This window comes from Anopheles coluzzii, chromosome 2, assembly GCF_943734685.1.
Source record: "Anopheles coluzzii chromosome 2, AcolN3, whole genome shotgun sequence".
Taxonomy (NCBI): domain Eukaryota; kingdom Metazoa; phylum Arthropoda; class Insecta; order Diptera; family Culicidae; genus Anopheles; species Anopheles coluzzii.
In genome coordinates, this window is record NC_064670.1 from 78,907,383 (window position 1) to 78,931,075 (window position 23,693).

The 23,693-nt window shown below is 40.9% G+C and overlaps 1 protein-coding gene across 1 annotated transcript; it reads left to right on the forward strand.

Moving 5' to 3' along the window:
• The first annotated feature begins 632 nt into the window (after window positions 1-632).
• On the forward strand, window positions 633-23,239 carry LOC125908387 (uncharacterized). The gene is made up of 4 exons (XM_049611110.1): window positions 633-1,730; window positions 6,493-6,828; window positions 12,084-12,147; window positions 22,605-23,239. The coding sequence occupies exons 1-4, from the start codon at window positions 657-659 to the stop codon at window positions 23,237-23,239; spliced, it is 2,109 nt and encodes a 702-aa protein (XP_049467067.1). The 5' UTR covers window positions 633-656.
• Window positions 23,240-23,693: the final 454 nt, after the last annotated feature.

A 23,693-nucleotide genomic window follows, 5' to 3' on the forward strand; every position in this document is an offset into this window, starting at 1 on the left:
ACTCATATCACAGTTGCAAATTGATCAACTGGTTCAGTAGCATTTGGATCAGTGTTATCATCAGTAGCGATTTTATCAACAGTTTTGCCAGTATAAATTCTAGATTTCAATTTAAAAAATTGTGCGAATAAGTTTTACAATATTCCTGCCACCTTCAAACACAAATACGCTAATGGAAATGAATACGCACACGGATTTTGATACGCACATGGATTTGGAAACGCTCACGGATTTGGATACGCACACGGACATCTATTCTGATACTGATACCGACACCGATACAAATGTATCATATGACAGTGATCAGCTCGATGAAATATTGAAAGAACTTGCGGACGAAGAAGAGAAAGAGGAGAGCAATATTGAACTACCTTCGTCGTTAGAAACTATAAATTTTACAGAATTTTTGGGTAGACAAAAAACATTCCAATTTACTGGCAAGGGAGGTCTGAAAACAAGCCACTATAAAAACATCACGCCTGGAGAATCATTATCTTTGTTTATAAACGATTCGGTTCTCAAATTGATTGCGACGGAAACTAATAATTATGCCCACAAAAAATATGCGAATGGTACAAAAAAAACACGCTCGGGGAAATTATTGGACACCGACTAATGAACACGAAGTAAAAAAAATCATCGGAATCCTCATTTGGATGGGCTTTTTCCAATTTCCTCTCGAAAAATATTGGTCTGAAAGTCCAATATTTAATTTTTCCTTTCTAAAAAAACTCATTTCCCGCCAACGTTTTCAGCTAATTATGTCAAACTTTCACCTTTCTGATAACGAAAGAATCGAATCTCCAACTAGACTAGATAAAATTTCGCCACTGGTACAACTTTTGATCAATAACTATCAAGCCGTATATACTCCTGGTAAAGATATTGTTATAGATGAATCTATGGTACCTTTTAAAGGATGCCTTATTTTTAAACAGTATATTCCAACGAAAGCTCATAAATATGGGATAAAACTATTTAAACTGTGTTGTAATGAGGGCTACACATGGTCCATGAAGGTGTACGCAGGAAAAAATGATAAGGAGAAGACCAAACTAGGTGTCGGTACGAATGTTTGCTTTGAACTTGCCGAAAAGCTAATGAATGAAGGGCGCACTTTGTACATAGACATTTTTTTTAAGAGTTACGAACTAGCGCTAAAATTTCTGCAAAACAAAACTCATGTAGTAGGCACATTAAGGTTCAACAAAAAATATATGCCTAAAGAAGTTATGGTATCGAAACTGAAGAAAGGTGAAATGATCTCAAAAGAAGATCCGAATGGAATTGTCGTCTTGAAGTGGAGGGATGTTAGAGACGTACGTATGATTTCCACCAAACATGCCCCAGTGCTAGTGTCAACAACAAGTGCAAGTAAACCGCAATGTACAGAAAAACTTAAGCCAGTCGCAGTTATAGATTACAACCAAGGAAAATGTGGTATTGATAAAAGTGATCAGATGATCTCATACGCCACACACTCAAGGAGAAGTCGAAAGTGGTACCACAAACTTGCTCTATACCTGCTCACAGGCACATCTGTTGTGAATGCGCATATCGTTTATCAAAAAGCTAATAATATAAAAATAGGGATACGAGAATTCAGGGAAAAGATTGTACACGAATGGCTTTGCTCAGAGTATCCAGATATTGAGGAAGAAAATAATAACAATAATCATTATTTACAAAAACGTAAAGATTCAAGCAACAAAACGCTGCGACGGATGTGTGTAAATTGTTATATCAAAATGCGACAATGCTCGTCACGCAAAGACGTACACAGAAATGCGAAGTACGCAACAACGTTTTGTGCCAAATGTCCAAATACACCTCAAATGTGCATGAATTGTTTCAAAGAGTGCCACTAATGTTGTTTGAGCAGTTATGGTGTTGAAAAACAAATAAAATATTGATCAGTGTGAACTAATAACTTTGCGTTCCTTTTATTATTTCATTCCAAATCATATGAATTCATTTGAAAATGTTTTCGTTTATTCAATGCATTTTTTGCAATATATATCCAATCATGTAAACAGCTCTTGAAAAAAAACAATGAACTTTCATATTTTGTATAGGTAGGCTGCAAAAAAATCCAAGTATATTCAGAAACACAGTAGGAGTTTGACTTCGTAAACGTAAAATAGACAAGTAAGTGTACGTCATCCTTTGGCCTAAAGCTACCTTCAGAGTAAACGGTGTTCACATGTTAGCGAACACGTTCAGCGAACACTTGCACACCAAGAGAACATATACATACAAATAACAAGCCATGCTCCTTGTAAGAGAGTATAAGCGCTCTCCAATAGTCCAAACGTTGAAAAACAGGGTTACTGTAGAATTTACACTTGCTGCATTTTTTTTTTACTGGAGCGTAACAACAAATCTTTGGCAGGCAAAGTATATTTTGTGATGTACACAATGGGCTCTAAAATAGTTGCTGTTGATTTCAACCATTCGATGTTTTGTTAGCAATGCCAATATGTTGCAATCGATTCAAAATCAAACAATAAAAGTTATCTGCCAACGTTGGCTGCAGAAAAAGAAGACAGTATGCCGAACGAAACCCTGCATATTCATTCCAATACACTCTCAGTTCAACGTTCAGCTCAATACGCCAAAGCGAGCATTATCTTTTATTTCTCTTCTTTCCACTCTCTTTCGTTGTGCTGAGAGTCACTGAGAGACCGATGCGCGGACGGAGATTGAACTTTTTGGTGTCATACGTTTTCATATGCCGCGGCGCTTAAAGTGTTAAGTAGTGAAGGACAATCAATCTCGTTTCGAAGCTCGAGATTGTTGTTGTATTGTTCGTCGTATACGTTGGGGAAATTGGTAACAAATTGATGCAGCAGTTGTCGAGCTATTGCCCATTTTCTTCGTAAACTCTTGATGAAAGCAGTGTCACCACACAAAACAAGAGCATAACATGATCGTACACATTTTCTGGCCACCACCACTATAGCTGGATAATGTAGAAAAAATGCACATTCTGATCCTTTCCAGTACTTGACGTATTTGATTGGACGCTGCTTTCGGTGCACTTCGAATGGCTGATGGGTTTTATTAAATGCTGCCGATATCTGCACACACTGCCTGTTGCCTCGAGCAACAGAATTTTCTCAACTCGAAAAGTCCGCGAATAGTAAACGCAAAAAAGTTCTCTTAACACTTTATTGAATCGGAAGGGTTAAAAAAATACTCTTTCTTACGGGACTTAAATACGCGAGAAAAGGGCGTTTCTTCAGCCGTCGTTCCTTAAATAACCTTTCGCTGGTTCCCGCTCGGCGCTACGGTCGATGCCCTTTCCCTTCGGTGGTTCTTCGGTTAATCTTCGTGTTGCAAATATGGCTGAGTCGCGTTGAATTATTTCGCCCTACGATCGTGGCATCGATGCCATCCTCTCTACGAAGACAGCGCCCTCTGTGTTTATCTGTTCAAACTAGCATCACGATGAACGGACCGTTGATGCTTGTCAACACTGCCCTTATAACCGATCTCCCACAATGATATAGAGTAGGGTTCAACGTACCTAAAGTGATGGTAGTATCAATAGTTATGTTATTGCACTAAAATGAGTTCCATACGATAAATTAAAAGTAATTAGCGCGTGGCCACGGAGCTGAAAAAATGTTGAAAAAATTTTCAACTTTGTCAAAATTGCTTGTCAACTGCAAAAAAGAGCTTTTCTCGTGGCCGCACCAAAAACATACACAAGAGCGACAAAAAGCTCCCACATCTGAATATCATCGATATTTTGTTTAAGTAGCTCTAACTAGGTGCATAAATCAATTAGAATCATGCATTTTAGCATTATTATCATAACAATGGGTTACAACTGCGCCAAATAGCTGTTTGTTTACGCTTTTTCACGAACGTCAAATTTTGTCAACTTTTGTCAACTTTTTTTCCTGGCTGCTCCAGGTCACAAAATTTTGACAAAAGCTCAAAAAAGTGACAAAAGCTCACATTTTGAAAAATTTGTCAGCATTTTGTCACTCCCGTGGCCTTTCGCTTAATGAAGTTATTTTTGTCAGTGTGAAATGTTATCTGATCTTTTACAAAAGGTCTAAAAGTTAAATGGGGCCATTTAATTTCTTAATGACCTAAAATTCATTATTTTGTGTAATGTGATAACATTTTTCCAAAATCGTTAGGATTTCACAACAAAATTCATATTTTTGTTAACATTCTAAATTACCACATAACAACACAATTATCTTTTTTTTAAACATAACTGTTATGAAATATTTTTGCCTTACTCAAATTCATTGCCTGTTGACCATATTTACGTATAGTTAGTGTTTTTTTTTATCGTAGTGTATTTATAGGTACACAAAACAGGCATGTTCCTATAGTGGCTTTAGTTAAAAAAATCAATAAAAACAGGTTTTTTAGGGGATATTTTTAACATTTAGTATCGATTCCACTAAAATAAGCAACAGTAAGTAATTTACCAAACATAGGCCGAAATTCGCATATCTGGTAGAGTGAAAAATCGACTTTGAATCAAGCGTACTCATCCATGTGTTAGTTGAGGACATTTGTTTTACAGTACTTCATCAATCAATTTATGCGTTTTTTTACGATCAAATTATGTAAGAACTCAATATTATGGCTGTGATTCTTGCTATTCATATGAAAACAGCTTCTACACTTAGTTCCATTGATATTATACACTGTTTTGAGATATCTTTATTTACCACCACTATAGGAACACAATACGACGACTATAGGAACCATACCACCATTATAGGTAGAACAAAGCAGTCACAAAAATATGTATTTTTTTGTAAAAATTGTTTGCAAATTTAAAATTTTTTGGGTAGTGTGTTCGTCTATGCATCTTGGAGGAGATTGATGAAGCATGAGGTTACGATAGAGGTGCACCACGTTCCGAGCATCCTAAGCGCGACCAAGGCTTAGACATATTTTGGGGATGTCGGACTCGTGCCCCATCTAGAAGAGGTACGACAGCGACCCGTTGTTTGGCACGAGAGGCGGAAGAGCACAGTGAAATCTATAGCTGGATTAGGTGAAATCGGGTGCCTACATCGATGAAGCAGCATCCAGGTTCCGAGTATCCTCGTAGATTATTATAGATAGGATCTTTTTACGACGACGTGCTCTATCATAACCAGGCCAATTAGGAAAAACAGAGCCTCCAGTGTCCAATTTCTTCAATAGCAAAATGAATCGGTCCATGCGTTGTGTCGATTGGAATTGGAATTGGATTGGATGGGAATTTACACAAGCTTATTGCGAATAAGCTATGAATTTAAAAAAAAAAAAAAACACAATACTTTCTGGTTGTGTGGTGCTGCTGGGCTATCGAGTCTCACGCTTTCTTTTAACTGTTGTTTTTTGTACTCCGGATCCCGGAGGTCCCTTAATTAAAGGTACTTTTACAATAACAAAATTAAATTTCCTTCGTCCACACGCAAGTACGACATGGCTCGTAAAGAAACTTGTTCTTTTGTTTTCGATAAAAACAAAGTTCCAATCAAATTCCCATCGAGAATTTTTTTCATTTTGCTACGCCGCCTGTCATGCAACCCTCGACGCAAGAGTTCTATGGAGAACGAAGTCGCACGGAAAGCGTGTGCGACTTTTTTGAGCGCCTTGTCTTGATTTTGTGGCGGCGCGTTTCAACGGATGTATTGGTTAGCTAATACCCTCCTGCGAGTCCTCCCCCTCCCCACCCGTAACGCACGGTGCGCTCTGCAGTTGTTAATGTGTTAGTGTTCTTTCCAGTCATGCTACTAACACATCTAAAGATAGTTGTTTCTTTCGTTTCTCGTTTTCTTTCATGTATAAACACGATCGGAAATGCACACTTATTCTAAAAGCAAACACAAAACGATCATTTTTGGTCACAAACATAACAGTTTATTGAAACATACTGAATACTTTCACAACATATTTATATCCTTTCATTCTCACACATGACGTCATACTGCGAGATGTCGTTATGGCTTGGAAGATTTGTCGGCAATCTACGTCTGTACACACTGTTTGTTCACTTCACACTTAACCAAAACACATCGGCGCACGAGATTTAGAACGAAATGCGCACCAACGTACAACTCTAACGTGCGGGACTTAGAACGAAATGCGCTCAACCATCTCCTATAAAGCGTCGCGCTGTACTGGTGGTTTCGTATGCCGCTCCCATCGCAACTCAGACCGCTGTTCCCACCGCAACTCGTACCGCTGCTCCCACCACAACTCGAACCACCATTGCTTCAACCGCCGCTCGGACCAACACCGCTTCAACCGCCGCTTGGACCATCACCGCTTCAACTGCCGCTCGGACCATCATCACTTTAACCGCCGCTCCTCGGACCATCACCGTTTCCACCGCCGCTCGGGCCACCGCTCCAACCACAACTCCCACCGTCGATTTCACCGCTCCCACCGCCGTTCCTTACCGCCGCTCCCCACCGCCGCTTCCCACCGATTGATTCAGCCACCGTCCCCGATATGTACCAGTAGCTAAACCAGCTCGCCGGCCAGACAGCCGACATCAATCGCCGTTTGGACGTTTTAACGGTGCAAAACAAATCTCTGCACAAAGAGGTCGTCGTTGTCCGGAAAACTACGGCGGTTATGGTGAATCAAATGCAACAGACAATATGTGGCGATGAGGATGGAAGTTCGTCTCCCGTCCCAGAGGACTTCACGCTGCAGCCTGTACGGTCGGAGGACGAGCTGAACGACATGGAGCGCAAGTTGAGCGACAAACAGTATATGAAGAATTTCGAGGCTTGGCTGCACAGCAACATCATGGCCAGAAATGTGGACAAGCGGCTGAAGGAGGTGAAGGAGTTGGTACTGGATGCCACTTTTGTTTTGCGTTGCCGTTGGTCTGGGAGGAACGAAAAAATAGCGTTTTCCCATTTCCCGAACGTGTGTGAGCTGTTCCGGAGAGTGGCATTATCGGCGAATTCGTCGAATGCATCAAAATACGTTTGCGATTTTTTTCAAACGCGTATTGCGATACGTTAAATAAGCCGGTTAGTTAATGTAAGTTTGAGTTTAAGTATAAGATTGTGTAGTGCAACGATTTAATTAGGTTAGTTAGTTTCAATTCTTTCACAAAACAACCAACCAAAAATTGCTCATTATTCACCCGATTGATCTGAAACACAAAACGCAAAGTTGGGCTCTGGGGGAAGTACGCGAAGAGGCATATTTTTTACATTCACAATTAACACCTGTGTGACAAAACAATTGCTCATTATTTACCCTATTTATCTAAAGTACAAAACACAAAGCTGAGAAAAAGTATATTTTTCTTTTCTTCTTCATCACCATAAGTGTGTGTCAACGGTACAAATGTTTATACCCTTTCCTGCGCTGTCTGCACTGCAGATAACTTGCACATGAAGGTACTGCTGGAGTAGTGCTTTAGGGTACCGGTGTTTAAGTCGGCTATGCTGGCCGAATAAATATTCGCCTCCGTCGAGAGGAACGGTTCTATGAATGCATGCACCTGCTTAAAGAAACCATACCCCGGCACTGTGATTTCGTTGCCCGTTTTTGTGGCCGTTTCGTACCGGACCACCTCGCCCGAGTTGGCGGAAATTTTGCCGCAGCGTGAAGCCCTCCCATACGGTCGCTATGGTGTCGACACCAACCGTCCGCACCGATTGCTCGTCCACCTTTCGTTGGTTTTGCTGGCGCTTGGCAACATTAATATGTTGCAGTTCCAGCAAACGATGGACCGCTTGGACTAGGCTGTGCCTCCCGGAATGTACCAACTTTTTGAGGTCGTGCAAAAATGCCTCAAAAATGAAGGCCGATATGGTTTTTAAACCCTCAAACCTGCACACGTCTTCGTACACGTGCAGCAGGTTATGCACGTTGCTATTAATAAGCACTGGACTGTACAAATCTCCATAGGCTGCCACAAACCTATGCAGAAATGAGTCAGCCAGTGCCCATTTTGCGCGGTGGTAGGTGGTGGTCATGAATGTTACAGCCATCGTCAACAACATGAAGTGTTGGTACACTGCATCGTCAAGTCTACCCCCTCCAGAACCACGAAGCCAAAAACCAGCAGAAACATCCTATACTCGCGAGCTTTGCAGAGTTGGACGCATCACAACTCGCGCAGCTTGCGTTGATAATCAGATGGGAGATTTAACAGATGATAATCTGACGTTGTTGCCGGCGTGGAAAGTAACACGGAACGCCAGGGAAGCCTTATCAACCAATCGATGAACTTGGCCTCTACGCCCTTGTACAGTAGGTTCATATATTCGGCCGACACAAAATCGGCCTCGATATCACAACCTAATAGTCTGGTAAAGGGGTGCGTTTGTTGACGTGTGTCGGATATTTGACTTCGCAAAAGTCGCTGTGGTTTCGTGGCTGGCTTTCCGCATCATACGTGAAATACATCCGGTGCCCGTCCAACACTCCTACGATCGTGCACTTCTGACACCCGCTTTGTGCATTATGCCCTTTAACACCTGCAAGAAAATGAAACGAAAAATAATTAGAAATAATGCATGGTACCGTATTTCACAGTGCATGTAAAGCGGACACACATTCCACTGTAAATGTAGAAGGCACTTTATTAACAATCTACCTTTTATGAGTGCATGTGCTAGAGCATCTGCTATGATAGCACGCGGGGCCCAGTATAAGCGGAATCAAATTACCAGGCCGTTCATAAAAAGCTGGTTCATTTTGTTCACAATGTGATCCAAAAACTCCTCGAGGATTAATGGTTTTGATTCGCCACAAAAAATCGCAACCTTCATCACCGGAGTATTTGGCACGATGTGAACCTGTATCAGTATGGGCCAGAATTAGGCCCAGCTGCTTTTGTACAGCGGCAGACTGTTCACAAAAAAATTCAACTCAAACCCCTCCTGGGTTGGCTGAACATCACTGGAACGATTAAAAAAATGGGATTAGCACTTTACCAAATGCACGGTTAGTTTAATATTCTTACCGAAAGTACGAAAGAAGGCATTTCCCCACACCCTGGTACCACAGCGTCCCCCCTGCGATAGGCGTAATGGCTGTCTCCGGTGCTCTTGACGCGGGCGTGTTCATTAACGACCGAGCATCCTTGGGCAATCTGGCGTTAGGAAAATGCTGCCGCAAATGGCCCAGCAAAAGGTTCAAACTACGATCAGTGTGCCCAGTTTGCAGGGCCCACAGCCGCAAACCTTCCTCGCACGAAAGTTCGTACGGTTCGGATTTTAATGAGTATTGTATAATTTTAGGCTCACAGCCGCAAACCTTCCTCGCACGAAAGTTCGTACGGTTCGGGTTTTAATGAGTATTGTATAATTTTAGGTTTCTAAATCTTCGCCAAAATCTTCTTAATTGCCAAAATTGTGAAGGATGTGTGTTTGTTTAAATAAACATTTGCGGAGCTTTGTAAAGGTATGTTTTTATAAATATTTTTTAAATATTTTTAAGATCCCACTCGAGCATCGTCTGCCGCAAATGATTAGTGTTATCGTTTTGTTGCTCGGGAGGTAAGTGATTCAACCATGCCCATGGCCAAACAAGGTGAAATAATTTCCCATCGCTGGGGAGTTGATGCTGGAGTTGATGCTGGAGTTGATGCTGGAGTTGTGCTGCGATTGTTGGTTGCGGCGGAATTAAGGAAAAGGAACAAGAAGGGATTGGGTGGGCTTGGGTGGAGGTGTGTCGATCTAGGTCGTCTTCGAACTAAAAAGAGAGATAATAAATAATGAGATAGCATCATCAAAAAAGTATTAACAAAATAAATAAGGTTGCATTGCTATCCAACGAAGAGCAATACATATGAGTTAAATTTATGAAATATACAATTCATTTATCTTTCTATGTGTTATTATTATTTCAGATGCCGTCCACAGCAGAAGAATGGAAGGAGAAATCAAAAAAGTTTGAACAAAGGTGGAATTTTCCGCACGTAATTGGGTCCATTGATGGCAAACACGTACAAGTAGAAAAGCAAATAAAAAAGTAATAGTGGATCAGAGTATTACAACTATCAAAATTATTTCAGCATTGTATTACTTGCGGTAGTAGATGCCGATTACAACTTTTTACATGCAGATATTGGAGGAAAAGGTGGAATATCTGTCGGAGGTGTGTTTAAAAACACACGCTTGTACCAGAGGCTGGAAAACAACAGTTTGAACGTTCCGGAACCTGAACCACTGCGAGTTCCTTATACAATGCGAATACCTTACTTTCTTTTAGGTGATAACCCGCACGACAAAATCGAGCAGTTTTGTAGCTCGGATTTTCGATCGCTTTCCGCCAAAAGCGATCGAAAAAGCGAGCAGAAATGTCAGGGAAAACGCTTCGATTCCGATCGAAGAAATATTTCAATCCTAAAATTTCAGAGCTGAAAATTTCGAAATATTTCATTTATAAATTTGCAACAATTTTGAATGCGAAATATTTCACAGCCATGGGCTGTGAAATATGTTTGCAGTTTGAGTTGGAGAAGTTTTCGATCGCTTTGCGCAGCGGGAAAGCATTTGCTTATAACAGGTAGTTCATTCGACCATTTGGAGGTATACATGCGGAAGGGACAATTGAAAGAGTTTTCAAGAAACGTCACTCTCGTGCTCGAATGATCGTTGAAAATGTGTTCGGGATTTTCGTCACTCTCGTGCTCGAATCATTCTCAACAAACGTCACTCTCGTGCTCGAATGATCGCGGAAAATGTGTTCGGGATTTTAGCCAACCGTTTCCGCATTTATAAAAGTCCGATTCTGCTAGAGCCAGGAGATGCTAAAACGGTTATTATGACAACAATACATCTCTATAATTTTCTTCAACAAAGTGCTTGACGCAATACATACACTCGCCCTTCTTCTTTTGACAGGGTCGTCAATGGGCATTTTGTAGAAGCTGAGAGTGCTCCAGCTACAATGAGCGGACTACAAGGCATACGTTTACACATTGCACATGATGCCATTTATTAAGCTGATAAGTAGTTATTAAATCGTAGAATGTGCGTAGATTATATGCAGTTACACATTATATGAATAATATGCTAACCCACATCGTCGCTAGTACACTCGTACCTATGCATTGTCCACCCACCATTGTTTAGATGAAAGAATGGTTCAACGTGAATCACGCTTGGCAAGTTATTAAGATAAAACAATTTATTTGCGATCGTTTTAGAAACATCACATTAACGCATGTTTATTGTAGGGAACACGCGTATGATTCAGGCTCCTGTATTAAGAATTGTTTGTTTTGAACGCTGAATCAGTGGTTTTATGCTTGTTGGTTTTTGTTTCCAAAAATAAATTCCTTTATGAGAATAATGAAACATGAACTAGCAACAGAAATTGTTGGAACCTTACAACAACAAAATAGGATGGTACCAACGACCTGTGGATATATGCGTTAGGAATTGGTGAGAGACGGGAAAAGATATGGGAAAAAGAGAGAATATGCTTAAGGAAATAGGATAAAAAGATTCGCAAGATTAGCCAGAGCGTTATTTACAAACGAACTGGCGGAATAAAAAGACATATTTTTTGGCAACAGCTAAAGTACAACCAAAAAGCTTTAACGTGTTCGGCATTGAATTATTTTTCCGCTTCGTTTTTTAACAGAAGTACTAATACAACTATTTGTTATACTCATTCCACGGAAGCTTCGCGTATTGAGCAAAATATAATGAAATAATATGAATAAAATATGAAATAAAATTTGATAGTAACGCGCTACGGAGCTTACCAAATTTGAAAACATTAATTTATCGTCATCATACATCTTCTTTTTGGCGTAGACGTCCTACGCGGACTTGCCGACCTATACAGACTTTCAATGCTTAATTCAGTACAACGCGAGTCCTTGCTATACGGGAACGGTCCATATAAGGCTTCAACCCATGACTTACCATGTTTATAACAAAACAACTTACCGTATCGAGATGCGTGCCTTCCTTCATGGTATCATCAAGGAACTTCATCGCGTCGAAGGCGAACCATCTTGGCCGAAAAACGTCCTCAGCCGCTACGAATGATAAAATTTTGTCATTGAACAGTTTCATATTATTTTAAATTTGATGAGTACCTGTTCCGCTTTGCTGACTTTTACGCAGCTTGGACTTATATGTCCGGTAGCTGGTCAGCAGCTTCCTCCACTGGTAACTGGACTCTTCGACGGTAAGTTCCAAGATTCCACCAATCTCGGTCCACGCATCCCTACGCCGAATTCCGTTCTTGTAAAAATCCGACCGCTTTTGCCATAAAGCAGGCCGTCTTTCCACCTCGGCAATTAGCCGAAGGCTTTGCTCAACAATCTGGAAGCAAATCAATAATAAAACAACTATTAATCTCGACTCAATTACTTATCATTCACCATCCCCATGACCCCGTTATTATGTTGATGGCCCGGAAGATGCAGCAGTTGTCTTCCATTATCAGTCCTCTAACTCGAAAGAGCTGTAATATAAAATATTTAATTACACATAAACGTTCCTGTAAAAATAAGAAACTTTTTTTTTATCGCAGCGGCAACAGCAATAGCTTCCATTGTAGCAGTTGGGGTAGAGGTTGCAGCAAAAATGGTGCAGGAAAACAGGGCCAGAAGGAATAGTTGATTTTCCGGATTAGATGAAATTCTTCCTGTTGGAAGAAGACCAAAACCGCATAACCTAGATTCCAGGATTCTTAATCATTATTAGTGTATGCGGACTAATAAGAAACACAACATCCCGTGGTACAGCCAGGTCAGTTCTCAAAGAGCTGCAATGTACAAATAAAACATTTCAGTTCAATGGTATATTCCTGTAAAAATAAAGACTTGCTAGGTACATAACATTAGTACAATTTTTACAATCTTCAATTTTTACAATTTCAACTTTACAATCTACAGTTTTTACAATTTAAATTTTTTACAATCTACAATTTATACAATTTTTTCAAACAAACTCCAAAGCAGCTGTCGTTTTAAAAAAATCGCCGGTAGCTGGAGAAGCAGAGGTTATGTTTTTTCTAAGCCGGAAAATAATCAAAATTGAACAATAATTCAATAGTTGCCCATATTTATAAATTGCTACCGCATACACAAATCACAAACACTGAACATATACGATTTAAGTAAAAATAAATCTACAAAAATACACCCAAGAATTGCTTGAACTACAAAAACACCGGTATCAAAAACAGAATGATTTTATATTTACCAATTTTTCATAGTTCCGGCGATTCGGCACGTTCGGCAATTCGTTCTCCATGGCTGAAATCAAAATGTAATTAGATTTTTGGTTCAAAAATCAACGCATCATCTCATATTTATTCGTTTCAATACCTACCGCTATACGTAAACAAACGTATTATTTCAAGATTACGCTAAGATTGCGCCTAAATTTTCGAGATTTTTATGTCCGAGATATATAAAATTTCTTTGACAGATATAATTACAGAATGATTATATATTTACAAATTTTTCATAATTCCGGCGATGCGGCACGTTCGGCAATTCGTTCTCCATGGCTAAAATCAAAATATAATTAAATTTTTGGTTAAAAAATCAATGCATCATCGCATATTTATTCGTTTCAATACCTACAGCTATATGTAAACAAACGTATGATTTCAAGATTGCGCATCGTCTATTGCTCATCGATCTGAGATTGCGCATCGTCTATTGCTACGGTAAGAGAATGATTTTATGTTTCCTGGTTTGGCATTTTGGATATGCTGTAATTCAAACAGCCTACGCTCGGGAAATCTATAACATATTAGGCTCGATTATTAAACACAAATTGTAAAGACAAGTTGTCAAAATCGGAAGATTTGTATTATGACATACGTTTGTGTTGTGTGTTGGAAAAATATAATTTGACGAAACACAAACTCACAAGTACACTGCCAAGATATGTATTATGAAACACAAACGGAAATCCAAAATTGTCAAACTGCTTTCCGTCAGCTTTTTGTCTCGGAAAGGCGCCAATCTCAGATTGTTTGACCGACACAACACAACAACAGAGTTGTTACTGTTGCTTTCACGACAAAATATAAGTATTTTATTTCAGAAATTATCAAATTTTAACATTTTAAACAAAAAAATTGTATACTGCCATATCCATACAAATCGCAATATGCTGGAGATACTGGTAACGTGCTGCTGTTTTGGATAAAGAAGCTGCTGTTATTTCCTTCCTCTGTTGTTCTTCGCCGTTGTGAGCCGGTTTCGTAGTACAGTCGTCAACTCGTACGATTTAACAAAATGCCCGTCATGGGTTCAATCCCCAAATAGACCGTGCCGCCATACGTAGGACTGACTATCCTGCTATGGGGGGAATCAATTAGTCACTGAAAGCCAAGCCCACAAGTGGGTAGAGGCAGGCCTTGACCGACATCGGTTGTTGAGCCAAAGAAGAAGAAGAAGTTGTTCTTCAATGGTAGTCGAAAGATGAAGGGCTGACGCACTCGGTTTGCGTTCAACAGCATTGGATTCCAGCAACTTCTTCAGTGAGTGACTGCTTCAACAATCAACAGCATAGGCACATGTAATTATCACATCTAATACTGCATACACTTTTAGGAATAACAAAGACTTGGAGGGCTCGATCTCCGCCAGAATGTCAAAGAAAATTTCCTTCGGCACAAGATTTTTTTTCTTAAATCTGAAATTAACAACCACGAAATGAAACATAATAACTCACGCTTGGTTAGAAAGCTGTAATGGGTCGAAAACATTTCGAAGCAGTCGGCGCTGTTTTACCAGATCTACCGTTGTTTCTTCTTCACTGCTACTATCGTCACTTACGAAGTGGGAGAAAATCATTTCGAAGTTTTAAACAAAGATTGTTAGCTTGATAAACGATCGTGTCTTAAATAAACTTGTTTACGTTTTTTATTTTGATTTTGAACATTTTGACACATCGACAAAGGCTTTGACACAGCATTAACGAAGGAAAAAATTTAATGAAACTTGTGTATCACAAGAACGGTTTCAAAATGCATATCTATTTTCCGTTTGTCTTGACGCACTTGTCTTGTGTCATTTCCGTTTGTGTTTAATAATCAGGTCTATTGTCACAATAATTCCCTTGCATAAGGCCAATGTTCCTCATACTCTTAGGAGTTCAACAGTGCCAGGGCACAAAAATAATGCATGAAATGTGTATACTCCCTATCTGTTATACTGTCCTTTTAAATAATCGAACTAGCATTGTGTAGGAAGTAATTATACTCCATTGCTTCCCAGAACTGTATGTATTTTAAAGTTCAAACCTTGCGAGCGAATTCTAAAGGTAACTTTAGCTGCTCCAGGCCCTTCTAACCAACAGCTGCCTCGCTTTGGAAGCTTTTCGAAAGCTTTGTGCCATTCGAACGGATGATTCGAACATATGCGGCTCGAATAGCTGCAACGGCCAAGCTACACGTACCGGACGACATCGGACGATGCCATAAAAATTGAGCTACCTAGGACCGCAGACAAGCGAATCACGTCGGGCTGGGCCGCGTCGGACGCCCGCTGTCATCCGATGTCATTGTATTGTGAAGTTTGTAGTGTAGTGATATGAAACTTCTAACCACCAAAAATAGAAGGACTTGATAGTTGTGTAGTTACTTGGGGTTTTATTCTTCGATATTTACTCGGGCAGCGTTTCCTCTTAGATCGAACTTTTGTGAATGACCCTAAACCTCAACCTACCCGTAATTTATATTCGCTCGTTCGCGCCAAAGTCCCTTGAATTTATTCCTGATTGGCTAATCCTAATTATCGCCGTTTTTACCGTTTCCTATTTCCTATCCTTATGCTATTCTATTCTACCATAACCTTAATTGTAGTTGTATTTAGTTAAAATTCAGCTAGCTATAATTATTATATGCGCGTTGCAGGCGCTACGGTATATTTTCTTTGCTGAAAGTCGTTTCATTTTCTTGATCAAACTAATCTCTCAAGTGAATTAGGCAAATTGTGTATTAACCAAACTACAGATTCTCTTAAAATGGATTCGAAACCGAAAAATTTGTATAAAACCGCTAAGTGAGAAATAAGTATTTGATTCCCTTTTATTCAACGATGTATTTCTATGATTGTAATGCTATGCAAATGCAACAAATTCATAGAATCGGTGTTTACATTGAAAAGGCCGGGCTACATTCATCGTACTCGCAAGTGTAATTTCGATTTTCTCTAGCGCATCTGGCGGCGGCTAAACGAAGCATTTTGTTAAACAATCTGGAGCCACTCCAGAAAATACGTTATTTTTCTATGTTTTTACTTTAACTGGACTGAAAAAGCTTTGTAATTGATAGATAAATATGTTGTGCAAGTATTTCAGCCGTTTTCGCATCAAAAAACAAAATTTATGTTAAATATTAAAAAAAAATTCTACAAAGTTTAGCTTACCATGTTTGCCGCAATTTTTATTCGAACTACCCCCCCTCCGCGTTGATGGCCGCCTGCACCCGCTTCCGGAACCGCGCGCAAGCCCGGACAACCATGTCTCTGGGGATGGCCGCAAACACGGCCTTTATTCTGGCCACCAGCTCCGCTTTGGTATTGCAGGACGCCCTGTTGGTTTCCCGCTCAACTGTGCCCCACACCAAGTAATCCATAGGATTAAGGTCTGGGGAGCTGGGTGGCCAAACGTCAGTGCTGGTGTATCGGTCGAAATTGGCATGGAGCCATTGGCGTGTTAACGGCCGTATGGCATGGTGCAGAATCCTGCTGCCAAACGTACGGCCACCGTATTGTTTTTACGGTGTTCAACGAACACATCGCCGCCTTTCGAATTTCGGCATTCGTATGGCCGGCACGAACCATCATAACACACGTTACGCGCTTGTACAATTCGGACGGGTTCCACATATTTACGGAGCTGGACATTTTTTATACTTGTTCGCACAACTTTTAGCAATCGAACGACATATCAATCATTTCGATACGTCAACTCAACCCTGAGATATAAACCCAAAGGCCAGGTGTCAAATTAAGCCCGCACACCCTGTATATCATTTTATGTTAGGTTCTAATGAAATATTTAGACCAAATTGGTTCGAATACGAAGTGTGGTAGGTTCGGCGCGCATTTTGCTTACCAGAACCGTGTGCGGTAAGCCGATGCGCGGAATGTGGAGGAAGAGTGCAGAACGAGGCGGGGTATCGAGGCGAGAACGTACCGTAGTTTGTTAAATTGCGAATGAATCATATCATTCGTTTACTTCGTTAGGAAGATGGTCAAGTTACACTTATGCAACGGACGGGAGGGACTACGGAACTTTACTTGCGCGATGGATCGGATTCCAGGCAGCGTTAAACGCTGCGGGAGTATTTACCGATTAAGGTGCAAACTTGCACTTCTTCCGTAGAAGGGGTATTGCTGATCGGTCAACCGACTGAACAGCTGATAACCAAACGTGGTTACCAATTGGGCAGAGCCTTCGGCGGCTTCTGCTAATGGGGAGAAACACTAAACACGAATGATCTACGTGTCTGAAACTAGTGAACTGTCTCACTGTTTCGAATAAGCTGCAGCCGTTCTGAGTTGCGAGGCGCGTTTCATGTTACCGTCGCGTTATGTTTTTATAAGTTGTCGGTTCGCGCTTCCTGTCCTACGGTTTGTGTGTGCTAAGCATTTATTGCATGGTAGGTTTGCTGTCTCACCTGATTTGATTGCTGGTTAATTTGAATGTGTTTTTAGTTGGATGGTTTTGGTTAGCAACGATTATGTTGAGGTGGCTTTAAGAGTTGGTTCAACTGTTAGCAGTAAATCTGCTACAGAAGCGATGCTGTTTCTCAACGAAACTATAATTGCTGGTGACAAAATTGGTACGTTAATGCAATTAATTATTTATTTTCGTGTTTGTGGCATAATTTGGAAGTATAATTTTGGAAGTATCTGGCATAGTGGTGTAAAAGGACGCGTGATGTTGAACGTGTATTCAATTGGAATGAACAAAGTATATAAAGCATTGTTGAGACACGGCACGCAAACCCTGTCATTTGTTGTATTTAACAAAACACGAAGGTTATTTCGTCGAGTTTTGAGCTTTCGGCTTGGGCGAATAGTTTATATTAACTCGTCTAATTTTACAACTGGACAAGCCCCAACCGCCGGTAAAATTAAAGTAAAATTATAACGTAAAGAATAACTACTGAAAAATTTTATTGCACACCATAACCTAACGCTCAGTTCTGATTAAAACCAACTACTGTGGAGCGCCGTTTATCCGTATACCTTTTAACCGGTTGTCCCTGAATCCAGTCCACTTAAAAGTTTGATTCGCCGGCAAAATTTGGAAGCAACACGCAACCCTTCCGAAATACCACGGCTATCCCCGCCGTCTAGCGTGACGAATCTTGATGGAGCAGTACCAGGCACGTCGGAGAACAATGGATTTCTTGGTCAGCATATACCAATCAAGTCGAACAAGGGGGACCGCGTTTCCAGCTTATGCCTGGAACGTCGATCGTACGAGGACAGCGTGTCCAAATTGTGTCAAACGCGACATCGGGACAAGCGTTGCGATTTCAGCCGATACCGGTCATGTCGACTAGCCAGGCTGCACCAAGATATTGATGGGAAAAATGAATCTTAGAAGGGAATCGAAGGGATTCTTTGAATCCCAATCCCAATCCCAATGTGGTATAGCGTTTTATTCTATTTTGCTGCGGGTGGGGGAGTTGGATTTAGTTAAAGCTGGAATAAGAGATAATTCTGTTTTAGTGTTAATTATTTAAATGTGCAGTACTTATGTCATAATTAGTACAGGTCCCTTAGAAACGCGGACCTTTTTTCAATATCAAATCAAATAATTTATTTAGTGACTATAACTTCTCATTAAATTCTACATTACACGAAGATTTGCTATATATTGATTGAAAACTGCGTGATTCGACTTCGAAAATTAGAGATACGTGGTTTACCTCGACCCCCATTAATAGCGTATTTCGGGGACAGCCTCTTATTTCAATCGCAATCCCAATCGCTATCCACATCGCAATCAGAATCCCAATTGCAATCAGAATCCCAAACGAATCGCAATCCCAATCCCATACAGAATCCCAATCGAATCCCAATCCCAATCGAAACGCAATCCCAATCCCAAACAGAATCCCAATCGAATCCCAAACAAATCACAATCCCAATCGAATCGCAAACGAATCCCAATCGAATCGCAATCAACTCCCAATCGCAAAGGAATCTTTTAGGGATTCAAATCCTACCAACGTGATCCGATCCGATCGAATCTGTCTAGGGATTGAATCTTCGAATCTTGCGAATCCTGAATCTCCCAACACTACACCAAACACACTTGTTGGAACACAAGTTCAGGCGCAACATGCCACATCGACGGGACACGAATCGCGCGGTCAGCCAGTTCCGATGACGTCAACATATCAAGCGGTAGTGGTCCAGTGCCTGCGCCTAAACGTATGGTCCAAAACAGCCGAAGTCATACAAAATCATGAAAATGTCTGCGCCCTTGTGTTCCGGCGTCCTCGTGAAGTTTACCGAGCCGAACCGAACAGTTGTGTTCGATAAATATGTGTGCGTATCAGGTAGCAGCATTTGTACTGCTTACCTGCCGTATGCAGCTGTGATACCGAGCGAGACGCAGAGACAACGCATCAAAAGGACATGTGTAGCCGTGAGGAAATTTTTCTGTGTCTCTTTTGCCTTGTCCTTGCCTTTAGATCCTGATGAGTGAACCATGCATACCTTTCGGGTACGTTCGGGGTATTAGCTCTGTCCCTCTCATGTTAATGGGTAAGATAGAATCGTATGCCATCGGCTCTGCATTCGGGCGTGGGCAGGCCCGTGGACGCTGTCTGTTCGCACACAGTCAGGAACGAACACGACCACTGGCATACCTGAAACTATAACGGACCAGGGAGTACGGGTCCATTCGGAACTGGAAACTTCGATGAACGAAAAACAAGAAGAACAACCCAATAACGCATCGTCACAAAATGCTCCACGGCTCTCTAGACAAGCTAGAGTTGATGGAAATTTTTTGAGCTGTCTAGAATATCTTAAGAGTTCATATCAAAAGATGCAAGAGCGAGAACTCGTGTCTGCGTTTTTAGATTTGGTAGCCGAACGAATGCTGCGTGGAAGAAAAGAGGATTTGAAAAAAAATGCAAAATGAGATTTTGCAGGTCATTGAACGATTTGAAATCGATGATAGAAATGAAAAGTAGTAGCTGTGTCTTTGGAATAAGAGATCTTGTTTCCAGTGAATAAGGAGGGAGGGGCATCGATGGATAGGACTCCGTTTGGTAAGACCGCTTACCGTTAAGCCTACAGCTGGTTGTAACATAACTAAACAGGTCAACGGCTATGCTACGCAAACGTACTGCATTTCGATACGGACATTTATGTCAAAAACAAATATAAAAAGCAGCGTCATCTGCACAAACTATCTAGCTGGCCCTGTTGAATTCAGAACCAAATTAGTGTAAGTTTTTTTCTTCATTTTAGTTTAAAGACATTCTAACAACATGTCCCTCACGGGTTTAAGCCCCGAATGGACCGTGCCTCCATCCGTAGGACTGACTATCCTGGTATGGGTGAAATCAATAAGTCACTGCAAACCAACCCCCACTAGTGATACATCAAGGCCTCGACCGACAACGGTTGTGGTGTCAAAGAAGAAGACATTCTGAAAATTGGTCCTTTCATTAGGAATCAACACGAGCCGCAGAGCTGAGCGACTTCTGAAGGAAATGAGGGAAAGAGATAGCACCTGAGCCTGCTTCGAATGTCATTTTGGCAGACAACAGGCCGAGACGTATGAAGCGCCTGGATGCGGGGTGGAAGAATGGTTGCCAAATTCGTATGTGACGTGAGAAAAAGTAAACAAAATAGAAAAGCGTTAAACAAACATTTTCGTCGTAAATAAGGTCTAACGATCACAGGCGAGACAGAAATACAAAAACGGAAAAGCGATATGCACACGTTTGGAAAATGAAGAATGGGAAGTAGAGAACGATTCAAACTAGCAAGTTCATGGTGAGTATATTTGGTGCTACAGATTTTAATACAGAAATGAGGGTAATGAATTTTGCTCCAATGTGCAGTTTGTGTGTGTACACGTTTAACGGTCCAATCCTCCAACCAATCTTTCCAATTAGATTGGGGCGCGGGGGGAGGGGAGTCAGGGTCCACAGGGACGGTTGTCAACTTGAAAGACTTAACAACATACCCGTCGTGGGTTTAAGCTTCATTTGGACCGTCCCCGTGTAGGACTGACTATCCGATTGCGAGGGAGTGAATAAGTCTCGGCCTGTATGGACCGGATTGTTCATGTAGGACGTTACGCCAAATTGAACACGGAGGCAAGAGTGTCAGGAAGTGTCCGATACCGCTCACGGTCTCGAGCCTTCGTCTGCCAGTTCGTTATCCCAGCCTTAATGGGGGACGACGCCACGCCTCCTCTGTCCTTGTGGACGGCCTTAAAAGACTGTCTTGTATATAAACTTTTATTACATTTAATTTATATCTTTTACCTTACACAGGTCAACCGGATACATCTAACATCATTTATCACCTATGCACCTGCACATACCGACCAGACCAATCCAACTTAGACTGCGGAGCATCGGATGACACCGGACTACAGAGAACACGGCGTAGCGAACGAGACACCAGTGCATGCGTGGTACCAACGTGACCGAGCTTCCATCAGAACCAGAAAGATCTTACGATCGCACTTGCATTTTGACATCTAAATAGCTTAGCAAATAGACAGAATTAGGCAATAGCTTAGCAAATAGACATAATAAGGCATAAGTTAGACACAAAAAAGTCAGGACATGTAATGTAATGTAAGTTTTAAGCAATATCATTAGATGGAGAAGTCTATTTTCATTTAGGTCCTTTAACGCACACATTTTAAGAGTAGCTAGCTAGTTAGAGAGTGCAATAGAAAAAAAGGCAGAGAGTAGCTTTATTTCAATATTTAAATTTTTGTTTATATTACTTTTTGTTATCAGTTGGCTAGCAAATGCTAAGATTCATGCGTATCTTTAACTCCTATTCCAACCTCCTCGTCGTGCTAGCAGAATTTTAATTGAAGCATGCAGATTGATTGCTTCACAATTATTAACTAATAGGAATGGAGTAACTTTTTATGTCAATAGATTTCGTACATAAATAAATGTTGATCTTGATTTCCTAGTAAGTTTTTTTTAATATTTATTAATTTCGTTAATACTTGTTTCAAACTTACTTTGGACTAATAATTATCTTAGCTTCTTAAGTTATGCAACTTTGCGCAAAGTTTCCAAGATCCAAAAAATGCGATTTTTGGATTTTTATTACCCTTATTCCTGACCAACATTTAGAAAAAACATCTTTAGTAAACAATAGATCTATTATTTGGTATTCTTTTAACATATTATATAATCTATTGTATTCAAAAGTGAGCTGAGCATCTCAGCCACATACATGTTAGCTTCTAAGTTAGCATAAAATGCTTCTAATGCCTCTTCTGTATCAATGGCAGTAATGGCTGCATTGCGTGATGTTGTCCCTGCTATTAGTATCCATTGCGTAAAACATAATTTCGAGCCGTAGTCTGCTTCGATAGCTTAATAAGATTGTCCACTTGTTTTCGAGTTATAACACACTCATGTACCGGATGATGAAAAAGTATCAGGTAAAGACGGCAGACTGGTTGAGGATGACGATCCGGAAGAGAATCGCTGTCCCGGCATAGCTGACGAATCGGGCAAAGATCCATCGATAAAGAACGTACCGGAAACATCAGGGATGGTTGATGGTGGCGATGAAGCGGTCAACAATAACGTTCCGGAAGAGAATCGCTGTCCCGGCTTGGCTGATGAACTGGGCATTGATCCTTTGAACAGAAACGAACCGGAAATATTAGTGATGGGTGGTGGTGACGATGGGACGGTCAACAATGACGGTCCGGAAGAGGATCGCTGTCCCGGTATGACTGACGAACCGGGCATAGATCCACCTAAAAGAAACTTACCGGAAACATCACAGATGGGTGGTGGTGACGATGGGACGGTCAACAATGACGGTCCGGCAGAGGATCGCTGTCCCGGTATGGCTGACGAACCGGACATGGATCCACCCAAAAGAAATGTACCGCAAACATCACGGATGGGTGGCGGTGACGATGGAACGGTCAACATATCTGACGAAACGAATATAGGTGGTGGTGTCGATGAGACAGCCAACAATGTCGAAGCAAGAATAACAGGAGTAGCGGGCACGACCGATGAAACGGACGTCAGAGCAGAAAAAACCATTAGATAGGACGTAGTTCCATCATTTCAGTACTCGGTTGCAATGCAAATGATGCATATCCGTGATCATGATCCATGTTTTGCATTTTTCTAAAAAGATAATTGTATCAATAACCTTTGATTCATATTAGATTCAAACGTGATTCAAAGCACCTCATCAACTCACCTGGGTGTATAAGGTTCTGGACAACCACAAAGCCTATATGGAGTGAAGTTTTCGTAAGTATGCCGCTTGATAAAAGATTTTCCTAAATAAGCTTTATTCTATTCACAGCATTGAAATGCGGCTAACAGTCGGTACATATAGACACGTCATGCTTGATGGAGTGAATATGACGATGACGTCACGGCGGGGCCTATGTGTGTCTACTTGTGTGAAAGAGATAAAGCATACCTCAAACATACAGAAACCAAAGTGTTCAAAAAGATGGGGGGTATGACTATGTTTTTTTGCACTAGAGCAT

Excerpts from the sequence above, each read along its gene's own strand:
- LOC125908387 (XM_049611110.1), top strand. The coding sequence starts at position 657 with ATGGGCTTTTTCCAATTTCCTCTCGAAAAATATTGGTCTGAAAGTCCA. Across the intron at positions 6,829-12,083 it reads TGAAGGAGGTGAAGGAGTTG|CTTGGACTTATATGTCCGGT; the intron begins GTACTGGATGCC and ends ACTTTTACGCAG. Across the intron at positions 12,148-22,604 it reads GGTAACTGGACTCTTCGACG|TATCAGGTAAAGACGGCAGA; the intron begins GTAAGTTCCAAG and ends ATGATGAAAAAG.